At 49.0% G+C, this 20000-nt stretch overlaps 1 protein-coding gene across 1 annotated transcript in view; it reads left to right on the top strand.

Annotated features, from left to right (window-relative positions):
- Window positions 1-20000, top strand: part of adgrg6 (adhesion G protein-coupled receptor G6) — a gene marked incomplete at both ends in the record, with an annotated part of 80970 nt that overhangs the window by 8478 nt on the left and 52492 nt on the right. Inside the window, 4 exon segments of the mRNA XM_080527420.1 lie at window positions 14294-14650; window positions 16983-17404; window positions 17406-17592; window positions 19916-19963. Of these exon segments, the coding sequence (XP_080383546.1) occupies window positions 14294-14650; window positions 16983-17404; window positions 17406-17592; window positions 19916-19963 (1014 nt within the window).

Genomic DNA, 20000 nt, shown 5'->3' with positions numbered 1-20000 from the left:
CCTTGATTTGATTGACATCAATCTTTGTCAATGTGGAAGTTTGACAAAGTTTGACAATGTTTCACAGTTCGCCAGACAGCACCAATGCTCAGAGGTTCCAGAACGCGAACAGGAACCGGAACGGTTCTTTGGCGGTGTGAAAGCCCTAACTGTGATGCAGTTGGTCAGGATGCTCTCAATGGTGCAGCAGTAGAAGTTGGTCAGGAACCTGAGAGACAGCTGGGCTTTCTTCAGTCTCCTCAGGAAGTATAGACGCTGCTCCGCCTTTTTGACCAAGGAAGAGGAGTTGAGGGTCTAAGAGTCCACAATGATCTCCTTGGTCTTTCTGGTGTTGAGGGCCAGGTTGTTGTCAGCACACCACACCACCAAATATTCACCTCCTCCCTGTAGGCCGACTCGTTGTTGTTACTTATCAGGCCTACCACCGTGGAGTTATCTGCGAACTTGATGATGGAGTTAGAGCCATGCATCGGCACGCAGTCGTAGGTGAAGAGGGAGTATAGGAGAGGGCTCAGCACGCAGCCTTGAGGCACACCGGTGTTCAGGGTCAGGGTGGAGGAGGAGTGGTTGTCCAACTTGACGAGCTGGGGTCTGTTGGTTAGGAAGTCTAGGGTCCAGTTGCAGAGGGAGGTGCTGATACCAAGGTCTCTGAGTTTGATGACCAGCTTGAAGGGGATGATGGTTGTATCGATTGTAAGTCGCTTTGGAATAGGGCGTCTGCTAAATTCCAGAAATGTAAATGAACAATGAACAGCATCCTTGCGTAGGTGTTGCTTGTGCCGAGGTGGGTCAGGGTGGAGTGAAGCGCCGTGGAGATGGTTGTTGCCTAGAAGTACTTGGGGACTGGCCTGGGCCAGTGACAGGTTGTAAATGAGCTTTGAGCAGGGGCCAGTCCTTGGTGTGGGTGGGGTCAGTCTTTACTGTACTCTACTGTACTGTACTCTACTTTACTGTACTGCACTGTACTGTACTGTACTCTACTGTACTCTTCTGTACACTTCTACTCCTCCTCCTCCTCCTCTCCTTTGTTATCCCCTCTGAATGACGCACTCCATCATCCCCCCATTGGCAGACAGGATGGGGGGGGTCACACACCTGAGATAAGGCTTAGAATGAGAGAAGGGGAGAGAGAGAGAAGGGAAGAGATAGAGAGGCAGAGGGGGAGAGCGAGAGAAAGAAGGGGAGATAGAGAAGGGGAGAGAGAGAGAGAAGGGGATAGAGGAGAGAGAGAAAGAGAGAGAAGGGGAGAGAGGGCCATTTGATGAAAGCTGAGTAATCTCGAGGATTAGACCCTTGTGAATTGGTCTTCTTGCTGAAAGGACTATTTTTAGGCAGTGAAGTTGAGTATCGGTGATTGTTTGAGCGTCTGTCTCTCTCTGTCTCTCTCTCTCTCTCTCTCTCTCTCTCTCTCTCTCTCTCTCTCTCTGCTGAATGTTTGGCATTCCATCCCTGCCTTCACCAGCCACCCATACCCTCCTTCCCTCCCTCCCACCCTCCCTCCCTCCCTCCAAGCCTCCTTCCCTTCCAGCCTCCTAGCCTCCCTCCCTCCCAGCCTCCCTCCCTCCCAGCCTCCTAGCCTCCCTCCCTCCCAGCCTCCAAGCCTCCCTCCCTCCCAGGCTCCCTCCCAGCCTCCACTATGTGGACAAAACCATTGGGACACCCAAACATTACACCCACATGTGCTTGTTGAACTTCTCATTCCAAAATCATGGGTATTAATATGGAGTTGGTCCCACCTTTGCTGCTATAACAGCTTCCTTTCTTCATTTTCTACTAGATTTTAGAATATGGTTGCAGGGATTTGCTCCCATTCAGCCACAAGAGCATTAATGAGGTCGGGCACTGATGTTGGGCGTGAAGGACTGGCTTGCATTCGGCGTTCCAATTCATCCCAAAGGTGTTGGATGGAGTTGAGGTCAGAGCTCTGTGTGCAGGCCAGTCAAGTTCTCCCAGACCAAACTCGGCAAACCATGTCATTATGGACCTCACTTTGTGTATGGGGGCATTGTCATGCTGAAACTGAAAAGGAAAACTGGAACTAAGGGGCCTAGTCCAAATCATGAAAACAGCTCCAGATGATAATTGTGTCCAAATGTTTTTGTCCATATACAGGGTTCAACATTAACGCTTGCCCACTTATGCTTGCAAGTAAAAACTTTGCCGGGTTTGTTTGCGCGAGCCCAACGATGCTGCTGGATCCTGGATATGTTTATCGGTGTTGCAGGAAGAACAACAGACGGCGCAGGCACCAGACCAGACTAGATGATCGTGGAGTGAAGATATTATTAAAGCGTACATGCTTGTCGATCACCCGTCGCATTGCGTACACTTTAATAATTATCTTCACTCCACGATCATCTAGTCTGGTCTGGCGCCTGCACCGTCTGTTGTACCTGCAACACCGGTAAACATATCTAGGATCCAGCACCGTCGTCGGGCTCGCGCAAACAAACCCGGCAAATGTTTTACTTGCTCCGGGCAAGTGTTAATGTCGAACCCTGATATAGTGTAGCTACCGTATTTTCCGGACTATAAGTCACTCCGGAGTATAAGTCGCATCAGTCAAAAAATGCGACATTAAGAGGAAAAAAACATATATAAGTCGCACTGGACTATAAGTCGCATTTATTTAGAAATGTATTTCACAAAATCCAAGACCAAGAACAGACATTTAATCTGGAAAGGCAAGTTTATTCAACTACACAATAGCACACAGAACAACAGGCTGAATAGGTGTCCGGTATGTTAACGTAACACATTAACAGTTATTTAGCTACACAATAGCATAAAGAACATACCTGGGAGGCTGAATAGGCTAAATGAACATAACAAACCAGCGAGTCCAACAAGCAAGTTACCAGTAAGCAAGTTCACCAAGCTACCGTTTGCTTAGCTTCAACAAGCTAATGTTTTAGACAATTTCTTCAGGTGTATAGGAGCAGCATATAGTTGTCACAAGCCCAGAGCGGCCCAGAGCGCCCTCTGTCGGCTGTAGACGGTAATGTTTACTCCTTGGTTCATGTCAGTCAGCATGAAATGATATATATATATATATATATATATATATATATATATTGATATATAAGTCGCACCTGACTATAAGTCGCAGGACCAGCCAAACTATGAAAAAAAGCGCGACTTATAGTCCGGAAAATAAGGTACATGTAAATAATGGAATTGATTCAGAATGCAAAAGGCCTCCAGTGAGGCAGTAATGTACGACCATGACCATGTACTGACATTGGTCTTGTTTGCTGTGTGTGTGTGTCCTGTGTGTGTATGTCCTGTGTGAGTGTGTCCTGTGTGAGTGTGTGAGTATGTGTGTATGTGTGTGTGTCTGTGTGTGTGTGTGTGTGTGAGAGAGTGTCTCCTGTGTGAGTGTGTGTGTGTGTGTGTGTGTGTGTGTGTGAGGGTGTGTGTGTGTGTCCTGTGTGAGTGTGTGTGAGTGTGTGTGTGTGTGTGTGTGTGAGCAGTCTAGTCCAGGGGGGTCTAGTCAGGACTTCCCTGAGTGTGTGTGTGTGTCTGGGGTATGTGAACAGAGGCACACACACACACACACACACACACACACACACACACCCTGTTAAACAGCAGGGAGCCCAGTAGTGTGTTCTGGTCCAACAGTGAAGTCACTCCTCAGATCCCAGTCTTGTTTATTTCAGTCCAGAGCATGTGTGTGTGTGTGTGTGTGTGTGTGTGTGTGTGTGTGTGTGTGTGTGTGTGTGTGTGTTGGAGCGTGAAGGAGCATATTGTTGTTCCACGCCAAATATTATGAAATTCCCACCATTTTGTTGAGAGGGATTGAAGCCACCTCAGACTCACTAAATGGTGCTGGGCGGTGGTGGAGGAGGTGGAGGTGGTGGAGGAGGTGGAGGTGGTGGAGAAGGTGGTATAGGAGGTGGAGGTGGAAGTGGAGGAGGTGGAGGAGGTGGTGGAGGAGGTGGAGGTGGAAGTGGAGGAGGTGGAGGTGGAAGTGGAGGAGGTGGAGGAGGTGGTGGAGGTGGTGGTATAGGAGGTGGAGGAGGTGAAGGAGGAGATGGTGCAATAGTACAGGACATAAGTGACAATAGTACAGGACATACAGTAAGTGACAAATAAGATGATTTACAGTTAGCAGTAACCAGACAATTTGCAGACAATAAGGCAATGGGCTTAATGGATACAAGGATACGATAAGCAGCACAACTGGTAATAAAACAGCTCAATTCAGGTAGGGTTCATAACCGGGCGGGGTTACGACCCCGTCTGCTTCTGGGTATGCCCCAGGGGGAGGCTAGTGGAGGTAGAAATTGGAGACTGAGGGGGGGGGCATCAGAATGGTTCTGGTCCAGCTGGTCTGGTTCTGGTCCAGCTGGTCTGATTCTGGTTAGTCCAGCTGGTCTGATTCTGGTTAGTCCAGCTGGTCTGATTCTGGTTAGTCCAGCAGGTCTGATTCTGGTTAGTCCAGCTGGTCTGATTCTGGTTAGTCCAGCTGGTCTGATTCTGGTTAGTCCAGCTGGTCTGATTCTGGTTAGTCCAGCTTGTCTGATTCTGGTTAGTCCAGCAGGTCTGGTTCTGTTCCAGCTGGTCTGGTTCTGGTCTGGTTCTGGTTCTGGTCCAGCTGGTCTGGTTCTGGTCTGGTTCTGGTCTGGTTCTGGTTAGTCCAGCTGGTCTGGTTCTGGTCCAACAGCACCTCTCCAGGCCTGTCGTCCTCGAGACGACAGACAGAAAAACACCTTCAAAGCCCACAGCTATCCAGGTAACAGGCGTCATGGCAACACGATGAACTCCCCCCCCGCTCCCCCCGTCGCAGGAAACGTCCGTCCGTCCGTCCGTCCGTCCCCCCCCCCCCCCCCCCGCACCGCCCCCACCAGTGCGTTAACGAACAAATAAAACAAACAACCTTTGTTCTTCATAGCGCCGGTTCTTTCCAGGCAGGCCTTCCAGAAGCTGTATTTCTCCGCTGACACACTTATTACTTCTCTAACTCAGCGTAGGGTTATATTATGTTAGGGTTTACATGGTGTTGGGCGTTGGCAGCAGCTTTATTAAAGGGGAGGGGGTTCTCCGTGGCCATTGGCCAGTTTCCAGTGACGTCCGCATGCAGATAATCCCAGAGATCCCCAGAGCTGCGGCCTGTTGTCCCAGCGGAACCACGCCAAACACCAACGCCCCTGTTTACACACTGTACATCTGCTGTCTGTTGATCTGATCTGGTGAAGACTGTGTTTGTTGATCTGATCTGGTGAAGACTGTGTGTTGATCTGATCTGGTGAAGACTGTGTCTGTTGATCTGATCTGATGAAGACTGTGTCTGTTGATCTGATCTGGTGAAGACTGTCTGTTGATCTGATCTGGTGAAGACTGTCTGTTAATCTGGTGAAGACTGTCTGTTGATCTGATCTAGTGAAGACTGTGTCTGTTGATCTGGTCTGGTGAAGACTGTGTCTGTTGATCTGATCTGGTGAAGACTGTCTGTTGATCTGATCTGGTGAAGACTGTGTCTGTTGATCTGATCTGGTGAAGACTGTGTCTGTAGATCTGATCTGGTGAAGACTGTGTCTGTTGATCTGATCTACTGAAGACTGTGTGTTGATCTGATCTGGTGAAGACTGTGTGTTGATCTGATCTGGTGAAGACTGTGTGTTGATCTGATCTGGTGAAGACTGTGTCTGTTGATCTGATCTGATGAAGACTGTGTCTGTTGATCTGATGAAGACTGTGTCTGTTGATCTGGTGAAGACTGTGTCTGTTGATCTGATCTGGTGAAGATTGTGTCTGTTGATCTGGTGAAGACTGTCTGTTGATCTGGTCTGGTGAAGACTGTGTCTGTTGATCTGATGAAGACTGTGTCTGTTGATCTGATCTGGTGAAGACTGTCTGTTGATCTGATCTGGTGAAGACTGTGTCTGTTGATCTGATCTGGTGAAGACTGTGTCTGTTGATCTGATCTGGTGAAGACTGTCTGTTGATCTGATCTGGTGAAGACTGTGTCTGTTGACCTCTGATGTTGATGATGTCATCACCAGCCAACGATGTTAGTCGCCAGCCAGCTAAGACGCCTGTCATCAGCTCCTGAAACCCTAACCCTGTTCAGACCTGATCACAACCCGACCACAACCTGACCACAACCTGACCACAACAATCTGGCCACAACAACCTGACCACAACCTGACCACAACAACCTGACCACAACCTGACCATAACCTGACCACAACCTGACCACAACAACCTGACCACAACCACCTGACCACAACCTGATTACAACCTGACCACAACAACCTGACCACAACAACCTGACCAAAACAACCTGACCACAACCCGACCACCACCTGACCTCCACCTGGGCTCCACAGTGGCCTCACTGTCACCCTCCCTCCTGTTTTCCATGTCTCCCCTCCATGTGAATCCCCCTGCCACATTTGCATGTCAGTGACTTCCTCTCCAGCACGTCTACTATCACATACTACTATTGCTGCTACCATGTTCATCCAGCCACTCCACTGCTGTAGTTGTGTCTCTGCTATGTATGGGGACCAGGGCTGTGTGTGTGTGTGTGTGTGTGTGTGTGTGTGTGTGTGTGTGCGTGTATGAGGACCAGGGCTGTGTGTGTGTGTGTGTGTGTGTGTGTGTGTGTGTGTGTGTGTGTGTGGCCCAGGGCTGTATGTGTGTATGAGGCCCAGGGCTGTGTGTGTGTGTGTGTGTGTGTGTGTGTGTGTGTATGAGGACCAGGGCTGTGTGTGTGTGTGTGTGTGTGTGTGTGTGTGTGTGTGTGTGTGTGTGTGTGTGTGTGTGTGTGTGTGAGGACCAGAGCTGTATGTGTGTACAATAAACTTTGACCTGATCTATTCCTGAGTCAGATCAGGAAGGGGCGACTGTGGCGCAGGACATCCCCTAACGACTTCCCTAACGATGTCCCCTAACAGCGTCCCCTAAGGACGTCCCTTAACGACATCCCCTAACGAGCCCACAGATCCATAATGACACAAGCAATTATATGACCTCTAATTGGGCTGTAAGTAATGCTTCGGTCCTTGAGGGAGGCTGGAGACAGCTGTGGCCCTGGGGGTCCTGGGGGAGGCTGGAGACAGCTGTGGCTCTGAGGGTCCTGGGGGAGGCTGGAGACAGCTGTGGCTCTGAGGGTCCTGGGGGAGGCTGGAGACAGCTGTGGGGTCCTTGAGGGTCCTGGGGGAGGCTGGAGACAGGTGTGGGGTCCTTGAGGGAGGCTGGAGACCCTGGGGGAGGCTGGAGACAGGTGTAGCTCTGGGGGAGGCTGGAGATGCTGGGGGAGGCTGGAGACAGGTGTGGTGTAGCTCTGGGGGTCCATGTTCATGAGCTCTGTCGAGTTCTCATTACAGTGTTGACATCACAACAGTACGTGTTGGTACATTATGTGTTGGGACAGTATGTGTTAATACAGTATGTGTTGGTACAGTATGTGTTGGGACAGTATGTGTTGGTGCAGTATGTGTTGGGACAGTATGTGTTGGGACAGTATGTGTTGGTGCAGTATGTGTTGGGACAGTATGTGTTGGTACAGTATGTGTTGGTACAGTATGTGTTGGTACGTGTTAATACAGTATGTGTTGGGACAGTATGTGTTGGGACAGTATGTGTTGGGACGGTATGTGTTGGGACAGTACGTGTTGGTACAGTATGTGTTTGGACAGTATGTGTTGATACAGTATGTGTTGGGACAGTATGTGTTGGGACAGTATGTGTTGATACTGTATGTGTTGGGACAGTATGTGTTGGGACAGTATGTGTTGATACATTATGTGTTGGGACAGTATGTGTTGGGACAGTATGTGTTGGGACAGTACGTGTTGGTACAGTATGTGTTGGTACAGTATGTGTTGGTACAGTATGTATTGGTATGTGTTGGGACAGTATGTGTTGGGACCAGGGTTTCCGTTAACCGGTAATTACCGGTCTTTGTCCGATAAAATCTGTTGAAGTCCGACATATTTAAACCTCTTCGGTCATAATGTCCGGTGAAAATAACCGCTAAACCCAGTAGCCCATTCGGCGGTAACCCGCCCCATCTGGCAACCCTGTCTCTCAACGGCGCGAGTAGTTTAGTCAGTTCATTTAGTTTGATCTAGTCTAAATAAAGCCACTGCAGTGACTGGAGTCAAGGTTATTGTTCTGCGTGTTTTGGATGTGCTAGAGCACAGTGAATGACCACCGAGGGCCGTGAGATGCGGCTAGTAAAGGACGCTAACCATCTCAACCCCGTTCATTGATTGAGCCTGCCGTGCCCGTTCCAGCCCTGAGTCGGGAGAAGTACTACGGGAGTAGTGCGCTACTATCGACAACCTGGGCTACTGGTACAATTAATTAGGATTGATTAGATTAGGTTGACAATACCACACTACATTTGAGTTTAGGGATATCAATGTTATATATTTGTGTATGTTTTATCTTTATGTATTAAATGTTATAATTGTTCCACATTTGAGACCTGTCTTCCCCCCACTCAGTTATTCAGTCGGTGTCCATCATTTAAGTTCAATTTAGTCTATCTATAGTGTTAGAGTTTAATTTGTGCCACTAAGTTGAAATAGTCCACGGGTGTGTATCCCCCCGATACATCCTCCTCATTCTCATACTCCCGAGTCCGAGTAAGTATGATTTGACAGGCAGCTAGACTTAATGCCTTCCCAATCAGCGAGACGTGGTTATAGAATTGACGTTGTTTTATTGATAAAAAGGGTAACACTGGAAAGAGAATATAGAAAAAGTTTTACTGTCGTGAAACTATTTAACACACTTCAGTTAACGTAATGTGGAGTCCGTTCATTGATCGATCGATGCAGTCCGTCCAAATAGCCATCAAAAGCTAAACTAGGCATACTTAAAATTACCAATTACATACTCAAATCCCATTAATGCAATTGAAATAAACATCTTAAAGCAGCCTACAGTCGTAATTCAAAGTAGCAAAGGTGACTAGGCTGCCCAGTGTGGCGCGCGTGCAGCCCTGGACATATTATGCCATAGTAGCGCATGCGAATCATGAAAGCCTATAATATAGTTCGCGATCTAATCGTATCGGATGAGAATTTAAATAGACATTAAATGGCATAGGCCTATATAGGCTACACAACAGCTAATCACCGCGACAAACACCTATATTATATTCTAATATGATGACCGGAATTTCTCCCGTTTGTCCGACACATTGAAATCTTCTCGGACACGTTGACCGGCAACCCTGGTTGGGACAGTATGTGTTGGTACAGTATGTGTCGATACAGTATTTGTTGGTATGTGTTGGGACAGTATGTGTTGGGACAGTATGTGTTGATACAGTACGTGTTGGGACAGTATGTGTTGGTATGTGTTGGTACAGTATGTCTTGGTACGTGTTAATACAGTATGTGTCAGTATGTGTTGGTACAGTATGTGTTGGTACGTGTTGGTACAGTATGTGTTGGTACGTGTTGGTACAGTATGTGTTGGTACGTGTTGGTACAGTATGTGTTGAGACAGTATGTGTTGGTACATGTTGATACAGTATGTGTTGGTACGTGTTGGTACAGTATCGGTCGGTACATGTTGATCTTGTGTGCGTTAAGCTGTCAGAAGCTGTCGTTTCCCCACTGGATTAATAAACCAGAGCAGTCAATAAAGGACTCTGACGGTGACGGATCCTAACCTTTGTGTTGGGTCGTCTGCCGAGGTGTCTGGAGTGTCACCGGGTAGGAAAGAGACTTTTGTGAGAACACGCACTGCCGTTAAAGTTTTATGAGGGTTGAGAACAGTGCAGGCCATAATGAGGGTCATTAATGTGGTGTGATGTTCAGGTGTGTCCGGGGGTGGGGGGGGGGGTTAGGAGGGGTGTGGAGCTGCTGTGAATGGGCGCCGGAGTTAATATTGTATGAGCTCCTTGGCCGTGACTGAGGCCTTTCCTGGCAGGTAACTGGAGAGGCTCTGAGGCTGGGCTGTTCCTCTCAGGCCGGACTGTTCCCTAAATGGTAAATGGACTGATTTATAGAGACTGACTTATATAGCGCTTATTCTAAAGTGCTTAACAATGGCCTCTCATTCACCCATTCACCCATTCACACACACATTCACACATCAGGCGAAGGCGGCAAGCTACCATGCAAGGCGCCGCTCATTGGGAGCAATTTTTGGTGGGGTTCAGTGTCTTGCCCAAGGACACCTCGACCATGTGGCCAGCCGGGGTTCGAACCACTGATCTGCCTAGCTTACGATCGTTATACGCCGGCTCTACCTCCTGAGCCACAGCCACCCCACAGTTCTCTCAGACAGGGCTGTTCTCTCAGACAGGGCTGTTCTCTCAGACAGGGCTGTTCTCTCAGGGCTGTTCTCTCAGGGCTGTTCTCTCAGACAGGGCTGTTCTCTCAGGGCTGTTCTCTCAGACAGGGCTGTTCTCTCAGGGCTGTTCTCTCAGACAGGGCTGTTCTCTCTGGGCTGTTCTCTCAGACAGGGCTGTTCTCTCAGGGCTGTTCCCTCAGACAGGGCTGTTCTCTCTGGGCTGTTCTCTCAGACAGGGCTGTTCTCTCAGACAGGGCTGTTCTCTCAGACAGGGCTGTTCTCTCAGGGCTGTTCTCTCAGACAGGGCTGTTCTCTCAGGGCTGTTCCCTCAGACAGGGCTGTTCTCTCTGGGCTGTTCTCTCAGACAGGGCTGTTCTCTCAGACAGGGCTGTTCTCTCAGACAGGGCTGTTCTCTCAGACAGGGCTGTTCTCTCAGACAGGGCTGTTCTCTCTGGGCTGTTCTCTCAGACAGGGCTGTTCTCTCAGACAGGGCTGTTCCCTCAGGGCTGTTCTCTCAGGGCTGTTCTCTCAGACAGGGCTGTTTTTTTCAGGGCTGTTCCCTCAGGGCTGTTCTCTCAGACAGGGCTGTTCTCTCAGGGCTGTTCTCTCAAAAGTTGGTAATAGCTGATAAAGAAAAACTACAAATGTTTAACATCAGTTCAGGGATTTTTTTCTTCCTTTTTTCTTCCTGAGGTGATAGAGTGTCTTAATGGTAACAGAGAGGCTGCTTTACCAGTCTGGAGGCGCTGCACACCGGGAGGCTTCAAATGACCCCTTTAAATTGAGAGAAAACGCTACAATGCAACGCTTGTCGGATCATATTTTTTCCAGGTTGGTGAATAGAGTAGATTAGTTCTGATACCCCCGCCGCTCTGATACCCCCCCCCCCCCCCCGATACCCCCCCTTCTCTCATCCCCCCCCCCCCGCCTCCCCGGCAGTCTGGGACTGGGAGTGGAATTCCCCCTAAATCCGCCAGTCGTCTTATCACTCATGTTCTATGCATGAGCGGGCTGGAGGCTCTGTGGTTATCCCACAGCTAGACTCTCTCTAGGAGAAGGTGATTCTGTTAGGCTCTCAAGGTGTTTCTGAACAGGCGCTCTAAGCCAGTCATTTGGAGACTGAGTGAGAGGATTTAGGTGTTGGGCTGAGGGGGGGGGGGCGGCTGGGAGAGCTGAGGCACTGGTGGTGGAGGTAGAAGTCGGAGGATGGGCTCGTTGTAAAGCAGGGAATGGAATATGCCTACCAAATGGGTGGAGGTAGAAATCACATGTGTGTGTTCGATACCGTTCCTCATTCCATCCCATGCATTATGCAATGAGCCCGGCCTCAGATTTCTACCCCTGCCAGCCTCCCCCTGCTGTTATCAGACCCGAGACCCGGCCTCCATTGAGGGCAGCGTAACACTTCTAAAGGGCCTGTGTTCTGGGGGAAGCGCGGCGCTGGCCCGGGACCAGCCTATACACAACAACGTACGGTTCGGTCCGATCAGGCTTTTGTTGGCCGTAATCGGAGATTCCACTCTTGCTGTTAGAGGGAGAATTCCCTCGGTCCTCTCAGGGGGTAGAATTCTCAGGATTGTGGCGTTCCAGCAATCCTGATCCCTGATTTCATTCAGTTTGTCGAGGAATTACACCCCAAAGGTCCCATTGTCCGTGTGTGTAAGCCTCGGGCCTGGACGCTGGGCCGGCCCACGGAGAGAGCAGGACCACGGCCTGGTTTGTGTTCTATTGTCTGGAGAAGCCCCGGTGTTTCAGCCTCTGATGTATGGTCCAAACGTTCCTGTAATTTCATACACATAAGGCTTACAGTAACAGGAGACGCAGACGGGGTTTAGACAAGGTTGAGACGAGGTTTAGACATTGTTGAGACAAGGTTTAGACCAGGTTTAGACCAAGTTTAGATGAGGTTTAGACAAGGTTGAGACAAGGTTGAGACCAGGTTTAGACAAGGTTTAGACAAGGTTTAGACAAGGTTGAGACCAGGTTTAGACAAGGTTGAGACGAGGTTTAGACAAGGTTTACACAAGGTTTAGACAAGGTTGAGACCAGGTTTAGACAAGGTTTAGACGAGGTTGAGACAAGGTTTAGACGAGGTTTAGACAAGGTTGAGATAAGGTTTAGACAAGGTTGAGACAAGATTTAGACAAGGTTTAGACAAGGTTTAGACAAGGTTGAGACAAGGTTTAGACGAGGTTTAGACAAGGTTGAGATAAGGTTTAGACAAGGTTGAGACAAGGTTTACACAAGGTTTAGACGAGGTTTAGATAAGGTTGAGACAAGGTTTAGACAAGGTTTAGACAAGGTTTAGACGAGGTTTAGACGAGGTTGAGACAAAGTTTGGACAAGGTTTAGACCAAGTTTAGACCAGGTTTACACCAAGTTTAAATGAGGTTTAGACAAGGTTGAGACAAGGTTTAGGCGAGATTTAGACAAGGTTTAGACCAGGTTTACTCCAAGTTTTGATGAGGTTTAGACAAGGTTTAGACCAGGTTTAGATGAGGGTTAGACCAGGTTTAGACCAAGTTTCGATGAAGTTTAAACCAGGTTCATACAAGGTTGAGACAAGGTTTACTGACACTCCCAGTTTCAGACGTTAGCTTCCCAGAGGCAACGGAAAAATGAAAACTGTGAATTTAATTTGAATGACAATCTTAATAAAGTTGTGTGGGATTGTATTATATAACTGTGGACAGTTGTGAAGAGGAGGTTGAGTGGGTGGCTTGGCCGTGCCTGTGTGTTTCCTGACTGTGTGACTGGAAGCTTATGTTTAGGCATCTGCAGAGGTTTTTTTTATTCACGTTTTAATGTTTGCTGACGGCTAAATAGAAAAGGCGGTCTTGTACTTTGTGTTGGATGTGGATCAAGAACGCCACTTGACAAAATGTAATTGGTGCGCCGTGGGACTCAGCTCTGGACGGCTGCAGCGGAGAGCCTGGCTCCAGGACCAGCCAGATGAACAGAAGTCATTGTTTTCCAAACGAAGATCTGTACGTGTTTCCAGACCGTTAAAAAACTGCTCTCCGTGTCTTTGGGTTACCTTTATAAAAACATTGCTCTAGTTTATAATTTCAACATTTGTTATTCAGCTGATGGTGTAGCTGGTACAGCTACAGGAGGAGGGTCTGTTTCCATTGAGGAACACACTAGTCTGCTCCTCCTAATCTGGAACAAGATGGTCTCTACACATGCCTAAATCTACACCTCCTAAATCTACACTTGCTAAATCTTCTATCAATCCGTCTTCTCTTCCTATGTCTGCTGGTGTACTAACCTCCTCTCTCTGTCCTGGTCATCTCCTCCTCTCCTTGTTTCCATTGAGGAACACGTTAGTCTGCTCCTCATAATCTGGAACAAGATGGTCTCTACACTTCCTAAATCTACACACCCTAAATCTTCCATCAATCCCTCTTCTCTTCCTATGTCTGCTGGTGTACTAACCTCCTCTCTCGGTCCTGGTCATCTCCTCCTCTCCTTGTTTCCATTGAGGAACACGTTAGTCTGCTCCTCATAATCTGGAACAAGATGGTCTCTACACTTCCTAAATCTTCCATCAATCCCTCTTCTCTTCGTATGTCTGCTGGTGTACTAACGTCCTCTCTCTGTCCTGGTCGTCTCCTCCTCTCCTTGTTTCCATTGAGGAACACGTTAGTCTGCTCCTCATAATCTGGAACAAGATGGTCTCTACACTTACCTAAATCTACACTTCCTAAATCTTCTATCAATCCGTCTTCTCTTCGTATGTCTGCTGGTGTACTAACGTCCTCTCCTCCTCTCCTTGTTTCCATTGAGGAACACGTTAGTCTGCTCCTCATAATCTGGAACAAGATGGTCTCTACACTTACCTAAATCTACACTTCCTAAATCTTCTATCAATCCGTCTTCTCTTCCTATGTCTGCTGGTGTACTAACCTCCTCTCTCTGTCCTGGTCGTCTCCTCGTCTCCTAATCTCCTTGTGCCCTTGTCTCCTCGTCTCCTCCCCTAGTAGAGGGACAAGGTAAGAGTAACGTCCCTGTTTTGGTCCGGCAGTGAGCGGTCAGCAGGGCTGCCAGCAGGAGAACTGTAATTTGGTTCTCACGGCCTCCCAGGGGGCCTTCACCTCCCCCTGCTACCCGGTGGAGTACCCCAAGAGCCAGGCCTGCAAGTGGACGCTGCGGGCACCCGCAGGCTTCATCGTCCAGATCAGCTTCCTGGACTTTGAGCTGGAGGAGGCTCTGGGGTGCATCTACGACCGCGTCACCGTCAACACGGGAAACAACGACGTCAAGTTCTGCGGCCTGACGGCCGACGGGCTGACCCTGAACTCCACGGGGAACGTGCTGGAGCTCTCCTTCAACTCCGACTTCAGTGTCCAGAAGAAGGGCTTCAGTGTCAGCTACAGGCAAGGTAGAAGCAGGGCTTTTCTTTACCTTGTTTGGATTGGTTCATTCACTTATTGTTGTGTTGTTATAATTATGATTATGATTATGATTATGATTATGAAGATTATGATTATGATTGTTTTGATTATTATGATTAGGATTGTTACAGTGTTTCCTCTATGCATTTATTCGTGGCGGACCGCTTTATTAGTTATTACGATTATTTAATAATTTAATAACGATTATTAGTTATTATGACCGGAGAACAGAAAAAAAGCAGATTGAAGCTAGATTTAGGCCGCTTTCAGACCTACATTTCGTTACGATTTAGGGTGTAGTAAATTACAATACTGTATGTTGCAATTAACCTCGTCGTTTGTTTTCGCACTGCAATCGAGACTGAATCACTCTCAACATGCGCGCGGCGTGAGGCGACGCGCTTGCAAAACAGTTTTGTGATTGGTCTGAATTTCGCGGGATATTTGGATTTCAGGAAATCACTCTCCTCTCTCTCTCTTCGCCCGGCGCCCGTCCCTTCAATCCCGTATCCTAATCGAAAATGCAACATCATCAGTGACGACTGTGGGTTATTGCATATACTGCTGTTCTCTGGTTCATGTTCTTATACCAGTGCTCAGTATACGAGTATTTTAAATGAACATTCGTTATATAGTCTGATGTTCATGGTCAACTAAATCAGCCTATTTTGTGAAACAAGTAATGTTCCCGCTAATGGGTTAACCGAGCAGCCTCGCACCTAACGCTAGCTTCGAACTATGCATAGCAATATGCGCGGGGCAAAGATAATCTATTGCCTCTAAAATCATCACGAACAGAACGGCGGAGGTACGGGTAAGCAGGGCTCATATCGCTGTCATCAAAGGTAAGAGTTGGTTTTCTTTAACTCAGCTGATGCATTACCTTGCTGTCGGTTGTTTACCGAATGCTCCATCTGACTGCCACACAGTGATTCTACTTGTGTAAACAGTAACGTTAGCCGCTTTTGTGCGTGTACTCTCATGTAGGCCTACTTCGTATTGATGAGCTGATGATCTTTCATTGGGTGTGTGTGTGTGTGTGTGTGTGTGTGTGTGTGTGTGTGTATGTATGTATGTGACTGTCAGTCACAAGTTTATATTCTACGGATGTTGTTCAGTGCTGTATGCGCGTTCCCGGTTCCATGTGTACTCTTGTGTACTTTATATTCGATGAGCTGATTATCTCTCGTGTACTTCATATTCGATGAGCTGATGATCTTTCTGTGTGTGTGTGTGTGTCATGCGCGTTCCGCATGTTCCGCTGCAGCTGTAGGATATCTTGGTATTTGATCACCTTCTATATAAAATCACCTGCTCGGCTTTAATGACTTAACCGCTATTTAATGATTTTTTTTTGCCACCCTCTAGTTTTGGGTGAAATTACGTCTTTGTTTTGAGCGTGTTTAATGCACGTGCACGCGAAAAAACCACCCCACCACTAATGTGGAAAATCCTGGAGGAAACACTGTTGTTATGATGATGATGATGATTATTATTATTATTATTATTATTATAATTTTTATTATGCTCTTATTTATTTTTACATTTTTATCATTATTGGTTTTTATTGGACATTTGAGTCTTCAGATCTGCCCTAGGACAGACAGCTCAGTAAGCCTTCAAAGAGGCAGAGGATATTTTTTTAGGGAATTTCAACATTCTACATGATCAGCGACCCTCCTAACCCTCGCACTAACCAACGTGACCTCACCAACATGGCTTGAGACCACGCCTCCTCTCTGTCAGGCCACGCCTCCTCTCTGTCAGGCCACGCCTCCTCTCTGTCAGGCCACGCCTCTTCTGAGGCAGGCCACACCTCTTCTGAGTCAGGCCACACCTCTTCTGAGTCAGGCCACACCTTCTCTGAGTCAGGCCACGCCTCCTCTGATTCAGGCCACGCCTCCTCTGATTCAGGCCACACCTCTTCTGAGTCAGGCCACACCTTCTCTGAGTCAGGCCACGCCTCCTCTGATTCAGGCCACGCCTCCTCTGATTCAGGCCACACCTCTTCTGAGTCAGGCCACACCTCTTCTCCACCAGGCTCAGTCAGACCAACCTGTTCCTGAGTGTGTCTGACACGCTGCAGCTCAGCCAATCTCCTTCTCTACTGATCTCCTTCTTAGCTGATCTTCAGGGTGGGTTCTGGGTTCTGGGTTCTGAGCTGGGTCCTGGGCCCAGAAAACCATCCCAAAATGATATTAGTGGTCTCACTTGTCTCTCTCTAACCTGTCTCTCTCCCTCACCTGTCTCTCTCTCTCACCTGTCTCTCTCTCTCACCTGTCTCTCTCTCTAACCTGTCTCTCACTCACCTGTGTCTAGTTGCCGTCGCGCTGAGGAACCAGAAGGTGACTCTGACCGACGGCCAGGGGAAGGTGATGAAGGTGTCCGGCCAGGTCGCCGTGCCAACCCTGGACCAGCTGACGGCGTGCTTCGAGATCGCCCGCTCCGCCTCCACAACCACCACGGAGACGGTGTTCTCCTACCGGCCCGGCGCCTCAGCCAACACCGCGCCAGACCTGCGCTTCGGCCAGACGGCGGCTGGCATCATGGCCCTGGAGGTCCAGGAGCAGGAGTGTCTGCTTGACACCATCCTGACCGCCGCCGACCTCACCTCCGCCATGAAGCCCTTCTGCCTCACCTGGGCCTCGTCCACGGGCCGTGTGGGCCTCTACCACGGCGCCACCTACAGGTCCCGGACGTGTGCCGGCAGTGTGGGCGGCCAGGTGCCGGGGGGGGGGGCGGTTCAGGCTGGGGGGGGAGGACAGCTTCGACGGGACGGTGTACAACTTCCGGCTGTGGGACTACGCCATGACGCAGCAGCAGCTGGCCGCGCTGACCTGCGACGCCACCGGGAACGTCATCGACTGGGACAACAGCTTCTGGGTCATCCCCGCATCGCTGGCCCAGACGGACAGCACCCTCAGCTGTAGTCAGTACCACACAGATACACCTTGACCCTGATCCTGGCCCTGACCCCTGACCCTGACCCTGACCCTAACCCTAACTCTAACCCTGATCCTGATCCTGAACCTGGCCCTGGCCCTGGCCCTGACCCTGACCCTGACCCTGACCCCTGACCCTGACTCTAGCCCTGACCCTGACCCTGTCCCTGGCCCTGACTCTAGCGCTGACCCTGACTCTAACCCTAACCTTCACCCCGATCCTGTCCCTGGTCCAGACTCTAGCACTGACCATGACCATGACCATGACCCTGATCCTAACCCTGACCCTGACCTGTAGGATCCTGACCCAAACCCTGACCCTGACACTGACCCCAACCTTGACCCTAACCTCTCATATATATGCTGTTATATTGTTTTGTTTCTGATCATCCCACGTGTCTATGACTAGAGGGTCACCATGGTGACCAGTACAGTGGTGATACTGTACATTCCATTCATATTCACAATGCATTCTTTATTGTCAAGCAACAACGGTTGGTGTAGCTGTGTGTTCTAGAGCCAGTAGCATGAAATCAAATCAACTTTATTTGAAGTGCTTTTTCTTTACATGAAAACACTTTACATGAAAACACTTTACATTAAAACACTTTACATGAAAACACTTTACATTAAAACACATTTTACATGAAAACACTTTACATGAAAACTCTTTACATGAAAACATTAAAACACTTTATATGTAAACGGAGAACCCAGGTCCAGATCCTGCTTCCTGGTGTTCACCACAGACGTGAAGTCAGAATCCACCAATGGCATCACATCCAATCACTCTACATGAACCTGGAGCCTGGGGCTGTGTGTGTGTGTGTGTGTGTGTGTGTGTGTGTGTGTGTGTGTGTGTGTGTGTGTGAGAGAGAGAGAGTGTGTGTGGTTTGGACGGGGGAAACCAAGTGCAGAATCATGCATTTCTCCAACCCATTATAAGTCTCCCGGGAACACACACACACACACACACACACACACACACACACACACACACAGGAACCGTGGCTGGGGAGACTGTGTCTACTAGAGTGGTGAAACCCTACCCCAGCCAGCCTGAGAGAGGGGGGGGGGGGGGGGGGTTCTGCTCACAAAGACTTTTAACATCAAATACTACAAACACCAGCACTCAACCATGTTTCTCCCAGAGGAGAACGCTCTCTCTCTTCTCTCTCTCTCTCTCTCTCTCTCTTCTCTCTCTCCTTTCTCTCTTCTCTCTCTCTCTTCTCCGCTCTCTTCTCTCTCTCTTCTCTCTCTCCTCTCTCTCTTCTCTCTCTCTCTTCTCTCTCCTCTCTCCCCCCTTTCCTCTCACTCTCCTCCCTCCCTTCTCCCCCCCCTCCTCCCTCTCTCCTCTCTCTGTTCTCTCCCCCCTCCTCCCTCTCTCCTCCCTCTCCTCTCCCCCTTTTCCCCTCTCCTCCCTCTCTTCTCTCTCTCTGTGTGTGTTAGTGTTGGCAGGGCTGTTCAGGGTGTGTGTGTTCTGGAGCAGCTAAATGACTCCCCACGGTCGCTTCTCAGGTTGAGCTACACACACACACACACACACACACACACACACACACACACACACACACACACACACACATACACACACACACACCCTCCTCTCTCAGGTTGAGCCGCTGGGCTCATTGTGCTGCATGGAAAGGAATGAGGAATGGTATCAAACATGCATGCACACACACAAACATGTCAACCACACACACACACACACACACACACACATACACACACACACACACACACACACATACATGAACCACACACTCACACGCACATGTTTGTTCCCATTCCTCAGTCCGTTCCATGTGTTACCTTGAGGCCGTCCTCCAGTTCCTACCCCCTGGCCTTCCCTGGACCTCCGCCCGAGGTAGAGGCTGTTCAGAGCGGGGAGGGCCTCCGTCTCATCTCATCCCCTCAGGAAAACGTCTTCACGTTGCCAAGGCAACCAAACATTTAACACACAACACCCCACAACACAACACAGCACCAGTTGTTGAAATGCGTCTGGCCTCTGTACCCTAACCCTGGAGCTGTGAATGTCTCTGCGTGTGTGTGTGTGTCCCGTACATAAGCATGTTGTGTGTGTGTGTGTGTGTGTGTGTGTGTGTGTGTGTGCCGTTTCCCTTCAGATAACACAGTTAACACACGTCTCTCCCAGCTGGCGTGTGTGACCGGAGGATGAGGAACGCTTGGCTCTAACCGACAGGGTTTATATGCACATTAAAGACTTGGCTCTAACCTACAGGGCTCATATGCACATTAAAGAGGCTGTCTGCTGTCTACTAATGCACCGTCTTCTCTTCACAGTCTGTTACCCAAACTGTGTTCACTTAACAACAACTGCCCCATCTAGTGGTGAGTGTGCTGCTAACAACCTGATTGCTGTCTGTCT

The sequence above is a fragment of the Nansenia antarctica genome, assembly GCF_963989245.1.
Source record: "Nansenia antarctica genome assembly, chromosome: 3".
NCBI classification, from domain to species: Eukaryota; Metazoa; Chordata; class Actinopteri; order Argentiniformes; family Microstomatidae; genus Nansenia; species Nansenia antarctica.
This window is presented reverse-complemented; position numbering and strand designations above follow the sequence as displayed.